Genomic DNA, 7,464 nt, shown 5'->3' with positions numbered 1-7,464 from the left:
CTGATCATAGATGGGACTTCTCCATCTGTCGGTGACTTTTACAATATTTGTTTCAGGGTGAAGATCTGACCCATATTAATACTACAGAGACATATGTGAGGGGTGATGAGTTATGTAAAGAGGAGATTCCCACATATGACTACCCAGGTGAGTAGTAACCACTGAATGCAGAGAAGTCACAGATTCTTCTCAGTCACCGGCTGTGGCTGCTTTATCGGTGGTGTAGTCCGGCCGTATTACCATGATCGCCATTTTGCCTCTAGACCACAACATTCTCCTCCACCCAAAACTGTTCAAGTGACTTTGGGCATTGAAAGCCCTTTTCTATAGAACTTACAACCTGGAGGATCCACCTACCCCCTGGGATTAATAACAAGAATCCCATGTAAAATGCTAAAATGCCTATGGATGATACCAAAACAATTTGTTCACCCTAGGCACAAGCCACATCAGCTCCTATAAACATGGAAACACCGGAGAAAAAAGGGAGCAAAACGACGACTGCAAAAATATTAATAATTTTTATTAAACATCGTACAAAGAAGTGCACAAAATCATGATGAGGTGCCAATATAAAGCAGATGAACACATACCCGACCATCCCCTCATCCATCCAAGATGGAAATAATGTCCTCATATATGTATTTTAGACATCATGCCTATAAAGTGGAAGCCCAAAATATAATACCGCCCTACAAAAATCAATGGCCATATGGCCCAGATTACTCCATGTAAATCCCCTGAGCAAAGCTCAAAAAGTAAGGAGGAGAGACATATAATGTCCTTAGGGTGCAATGAATCTGGACATAAACAAGGGCGACCACCAATGAAAGACAGAAACAAATGTCAGATCAAAATCTTACCAGAGGATGCAGGAGGAAGAGGGGAAGCGTCTGGCAGTGACCCCCGACGCGCGTTTCATGGCGCAGAAAGGCCGCTTTATCAAGGAGATCGTAACCATATCTCCACAGGACCTTCATATACCCTGTGACCGCGGTCACGTGACCGGGATCAACCAATCAGCACGGCCTCATCGGCGCATGCGCTCTGAGGTCGGCAAGCACCGCTTCACAGAACAGGCGTCATGCTGAACACAGGACACCGGTCAAAAGACCAAGGCGCCCGTGTACAACATAAAGACGCCCATCTGTCAGCAGCACAATTACCACCGCAGAGAGATGCGCACAGCCGCCCATAATTGTATCCCATATATAGGGTAAATGGAAATCCCAAAAATCCATACCGGGAAGATGAATGATTTTTAAAGGGGTCATGGCCATACAAAAGAATCATCACATACATACATGGATATACTGTACATCACATATAGCCCAGGCGATAAAGAGTCTCATATATTAAATACATCAAATGCATAAAACGAATATATGGTCATGACACATACAACTATAAAGGCTACTAGATCCGATTCACATGTTTGATATAATATGCTCATAATTATATCCCATACATGGGAAGAACCGTAAGGTCCATGCACACAATAATCCTAAGCGGGTCATGACCGTAAAAAAAGTCATCACATGTATATAAATGTACATCGTATATGACATAAACAGTGAAAAAATCTCACATACTAAGTACATAAAATACATAGAATACAATATATGGTCATGATTCCCACAACTGTAGAGACTGCTGGATGCGGTTCACATAGATATGGTACAGGGTGAGGGTCCAAGGAGATATATGGTGTCCTCAAGGTCACTAAATATAAATTATTGACATACAAGAAAAGATTAGTGAAAATAAAGAATAAAAATTAAAAACAATATAAAAACAACACACTGCCAGAAAAAAGGAGGGAGTGTGATATAGACCTGTGGAGGAAAAAGGACAGGAGGAATTCTCATTACCTATATATTATATGCCTATAAATATACCCAGATATCCATATGGAATATACTATAAAGAGAATAATGCAAATCATCCCATTGGGAATCCATTAACAAAAAAGAAAATAATATCCGGGACCAATTGATGCATAATTGTTAAATCTCCAAAGACTATAGGAATGGGGCCAAGCTCAAAACTTCATTGAGTCCATTAGGGGTCATGGTGTCCAGTTGAATGAACCACCTGAGTTCCATCTGTGATAAAAAAATGTTGTTGTCACCACCCCTAATCCCCATATGAAGCGCATCAATCCCTCTAGTTCTCTTCTCATCAGATGGGACAAGGGAATTCCAGATTAGACAGAGAATTTCCTGTGGAACTTCAAACGTGATTTACTATGCCACGTGCCCTTGCCCCAAAATATATGTGGGTCTGACAACAAGAGAACTCAGGATTCGAGTGCGCGAGCATGTGTGGGACATTGGCGCGGCCAAGACAATGGCCGATATTGGAGATCTGAAAACCATTCCACAACATTATAGATCATGTCATAATAGCGATGCGACCTTATTGAAGATTAGAGGGATTGATGCGCTTCATATGGTTTATATGGCTTCATACTCTAATTACCCCAGAGAGGTTTCACCACTAGTTACTCATTTATTACTGATGGAGACTGTGGAGTTTGATCATTTCAGTAGTTCCTAATCAGGCCCCATTTTTAATATCTGACGTGTGTCACTTTATGTGGTGGTAAGTTTGGAATTCTTCACAAAGGATAATAGGAAACAAATGGATCTTACAAATTATTTTCCGGCTTCGCACTATACCCTACATACGGTTGTACACTACTGTCTGGGCACATGGCAGTGTTCAGAAGGGAAGGAGCGCCATTTAGCTATTTGAATGCAGATCTAGCTGGAATAGTTTGAAGACACAATGTATTGGGAGCACTGTTCATGGTCACCTGGCAGCTCAAAAGATGTCCACCATGAACATGCTTGGCTCTATCTTCTTTGCTTTCCATATCCCAAGGATTGCCTTGCTCATCGCCCTTTAACACCCTTACATGGAATATGGACTTACACTGGGACCCCTAGGCTTGGACCATGGTGTTACCTGCTATTCTGTGGTGTTAGATGGCAGGAAGAATAGTCAGGTAGCTGGGTCAGAACCAGAAGGACAGAATACAGAATCAGAAGACACAAGAGTAGTCAGTAAACGGGCCATGGTCACAGGAGGAAACAAATACACAAGCCGCAAGCTGAGCACAGAGGACTGAACCAGAGGAGAACAGCGCTGTGTCTGGCAGATTCCGGCCATGTGCTTTGCGCTTTAGTAGGGTGTGGTACTTTCCAATTGGCTGAAGTAGGGAGCAGATTACTCCTGCTGGACAGCAGGAACAGATCCCAGATGAGATTGGACACACCATATGCAGAAGCCCTAATATAACTAAATTACAGAAAACCAGAACAGTGGAAATCCCCATAAAGTGATTCCATGTTATAAATTAATTCACTGAGGGTTATAATCCTTAGGAGGAGTGAATATTTTGACTCCACCGCCACTTTCAGGAAATTAACATGCAGTGGATGTTGGAGAGTGGAAATTACACATTAGCCATTTTATTATCCAGCACATAGTGCCCAGATTGTGCTCCAGGAGACACACACCGCAAATTAAGTGGATTCTTCTCAGTATAATATTGCTAAATACAGGGATCCTAAATGTTGTTTGCGCACACTGCAAGACTCCGAAGTGAGAGCGGATTTTGCTGGATTGGTTTATGGAAACCTTGTTGCTTTTCAACAGCCTTTAAGCCACTAATAGTGTGGGAACCTCTGTTTTTCCATTGAGAGATGATAGACCTGAATGGGGACTTGTTTTTTGAGAGATGAGAATTAGTATTATTTTTGCCTACATAACATTAATTGGTTTCTTTATATTTGATATTTGGGAGGCAGAATGAACAAACAGTTGAACACCGCACACTACTGGCTCATCCAACAAGGTTTCCTATTAGACTGTGAACTGTCATTGTCTTGGTAAATAATTAAAGTTTTTTACATAGCTTGCCATTTTTATGGACGGTATAAGTAGAAACGCTCAAAAATATAAAAAACTCAAGGATATTTTATTTAAAAAATTTTTTTTATCTTAGCAGATGACTGTATCAGGAGATCAGAGGGACAGCTGTCATCTTCAATTTTTAAATCTGATGATCTTGAGATCTTACAAGATACAACTGAAGTGATTGCTGTTACTCCAGATATATCATCTATTCAAAGCAAAGATCTGTCACCTGATCCTATGAAACAGGTCCCATCTTCTGATTCATTACTGACTACTAAGGAAAATCAAAGTCACAAAAGAGGCATTAAAAAACAAACTGCTCCTAAAGCAAAGAAGTCATTTTCATGTTCAGAATGTGGGAAATATTTTACATGGAAATCACATTTTGTTACTCACCAGAGAATTCACACAGGGGAGAAGCCTTTTTCCTGTTCAGAATGTGGGAAATATTTTGCACAGAAATCACATTTTGTTATCCACCAGAGAACTCACACAGGGGAGAAGCCTTTTTCCTGTTCAGAATGTGGGAAATGTTTTAATAATAAATCTGATTGTGTTAAGCACCAGAGAATCCACACAGGAGAGAAGCCTTTTTCCTGTTCAGAATGTGGGAAATGTTTTAATCTGAAATCGGTTCTTGATAGACACCAGAGAGCACACACAGGGGAGATGCCCTTTTCCTGTTCAGAATGTGGGAAATGTTTTGAACATAAATCAAATTTTGTTACCCACCAGAGAACTCACACAGGGGAGAAGCCTTTTTCCTGTTTAGAATGTGGGAAATGTTTTAACACTAAATCCGATTGTGTTAGTCAACAGAGAACTCACACAGGGGAGAAGCCTTTTTCCTGTTCAGAATGTGGGAAATGTTTTAACACTAAATCAGATTTTGTTAAGCACCAGAGAATCCACACAGGAGAGAAGCCTTTTTCATGTTTAGAATGTGGGAAATGTTTTGTACAGAAATCACATTTTCTTACCCACAAGAGAACTCACACAGGGGAGAAGCCTTTTTCATGTTCAGTATGTGGGAAATGTTTTATGAATAAATCAGATTGTGTTAAGCACCAGAGAACTCACACAGGGGAGAAGCCTTTTTCCTGTTCAGAATGTGGGAAATATTTTAACAATAAATCCAATTGTGTTAAGCACCAGAGAATGCACACAGGAGAGAAGCCTTTTTCATGTTCAGAATGTGGGAAATGTTTTGCACATAAATCACATTTTGTTACCCACCAAAGAACTCACACAGGGGAGAAGCCTTTTTCCTGTTCAGAATGTGGGAAATGTTTTAACAATAAATCCAATTGTGTTAAGCACCAGAGAATCCACACAGGGGAGAAGCCTTTTTTATGTTCATAATGTTATAATGTTGGAATAGCTTTAATCAAAATTGAATCTTCTTAAATGGGTTGTCTCTTGTCATTCCGCATGTTTGCTGACGAAAGGATAAAACTAAACCTTATTGCAAATGTAAAACTATACCCATAATTCACCCCCTGAAGGTTACTTGGAAAGTGACTAATAGAAAAAACATGTACCCCACATCTCAGTATATAGGGTGAGGTGGTGTTTACACAGAAACAGAAAACTAGCCACATATTGGCAGATCCCAAACACCAAATGATATACTTCGGAAGTTTATAAGCCCCTCCCGTGTCAAGAATAGATAGTATGAATTTGAATTTACCAAACGTTTGCAATGAAATAAAGAGTGAAAAATGTAAAGGGGTCTAAATACTTTCCTTACCCACTATATCAGTAAAAATAGCTCATCTTTATTAGGTAAAGCATAAAAGAATTGCACCATTTTCCCATACCCGTCGCATCTCCATTTTTCATGATCTCGGGTTGGGTGAAGGCTTATTTTTTGTGTACCAAGCTGACGATTTTAATGGATACCATTTTGGTGCAGATACGATCTTTTGGTCATCCTTTATTGCATTTTAATGCAATGTTGCGGCGATCAAAAAAAGTAATTCTGGCGTTTTGACCTTTTTTCTCGTTACGCCATTTAGCGATCGGGTTAATTCTTTTTTTATATTGCTAGATTGGGCGATTCTGAACACGGCTTTAACAAATATGTGTATGTTTGATTTTTTTTATCGTTTTATTTTGAAAAGGGGGTGATTTGAACTTTTATATTGTTTTTTATATTTTTTAAAAATTTTATTTTTACTTTTGGCATTGTGAAGACATGCAGCATTGTATCTTAAATAACCATACGACTATATTTTAGCAAATGAAGAATAATAGAATGTTATCTGTATGTTGGCTTTAAATTTAAGTGTTGATTTCTAGTTGGTCAAGAAAACAGACTTGTTTGTGTAAGCCGGTGATATTGACTTTTATTGTGCGCTTATCCTTGATCACTACTGATGTTTGCTGATATGCTAATTATGCATTGTGTTATGGAGCCAGTTTGTTGACTTCTAAAGCAGAGAGGGAAAAACTATGCAAATAGTTTAAATAATCAAGTAATGCTACTTGATCTCATCTCCATTCTTACCCTTTATGTAAACACTGAATGAGGGACACTTGTTAAGTGTAAAAAAGGGTTACATGCATCTGTATAAAGAGACTGAGAGAGAAACAGCCAGAGAGATTCTGCCAAGACATCTATACATCCAAAGGACAAGAGACAGGACAGCAGCCTCAACATCATCACAAGGGACATGGATATATCATTCTACAGGAAACAACCTAGGGGTTTTCAGCATCGGTTGGAAGAATACAGATCTGCTCCATTGACCATCACTGAACCATGGATATGTTTGGAGAAGCCAGATTGTGATCTTTGGATCAACTGGCCTTGTACCTTGTATGGACTCAATGGACTGTCATCTTCCTACACTTGTCGTTACCTCCTCTCTGTGTGCATGCCACAGGTGGAATAGTCGACCCTGGAAGATGAAGCCAGGTTGTGATCCTCGGATCAACTGGTCTTGTATGGACTGTCATCTTCCTACGCTTGTTGTTACCTCCTCTCTGTGTGTGTGACACAGCTGGGGTAGTGACCCTGGAAGATCTGTAGTCACAGCAGCTATTATCCCAGCAGGTCAGCGGAAGGGTGAGACTCTGTAATGTGCCCCATCTTGAGTACTGTGCTGGGACTGTTCCATGTGTTATCTGCCTGTTTTGTGGTACAATAAAGCATTGCCACACTGTTTTACCCTCAGCCTGTGTTGTCTGAGTAGCGTTTTGCCCATGTGTATTGTAAGGGTTCCAATGGATTGTGATGAATAAGAAAATGCTCACACAAGAATCGAATTTACTAAATTGATTTACTATATAAAGAGATAAGATCAAATAATACACAGTATAAAACTATAAATACATATGCATTAATCAGAAACAAGCATTATTCATACATTACATTATTCAGATAGACGTCGACCAGTCATCCTCCAGGAGGTCTCTGGGTCTCTGTTGCAGGGAAACATGGGGATTATTATGCCCTCATCACTTTGGGGTGACTTCACTACTTTCCCTGGTTAGCAAAAGAACAGACTCTAAAGAGCAATCTGTCCCTGCCCTTCA

The 7,464-nt window shown here is 39.8% G+C and overlaps 1 protein-coding gene across 1 annotated transcript in view; it reads left to right on the top strand.

Moving 5' to 3' along the window:
• Positions 1-7,102, top strand: part of LOC141082247 (uncharacterized) — a 77,401-nt gene extending 70,299 nt beyond the window's left edge. Inside the window, exons 4-5 of the mRNA XM_073566185.1 lie at positions 4,016-4,021; positions 4,486-7,102. Of these exons, the coding sequence (XP_073422286.1) occupies positions 4,016-4,021; positions 4,486-5,286 (807 nt within the window). The 3' untranslated portion in view covers positions 5,287-7,102. The remainder of the gene's footprint in view (positions 1-4,015; positions 4,022-4,485) is intronic.
• Positions 7,103-7,464: the final 362 nt, after the last annotated feature.

Source organism: Dendrobates tinctorius, unplaced genomic scaffold (genome assembly GCF_039654945.1).
Source record: "Dendrobates tinctorius isolate UK_male_01 unplaced genomic scaffold, ASM3965494v1 ptg000017l, whole genome shotgun sequence".
In the NCBI taxonomy this organism is placed as follows: Eukaryota; Metazoa; Chordata; class Amphibia; order Anura; family Dendrobatidae; genus Dendrobates; species Dendrobates tinctorius.
Note: the sequence above shows the minus strand (reverse complement) of the source record. Positions and strands in the feature narration are given on the sequence as shown.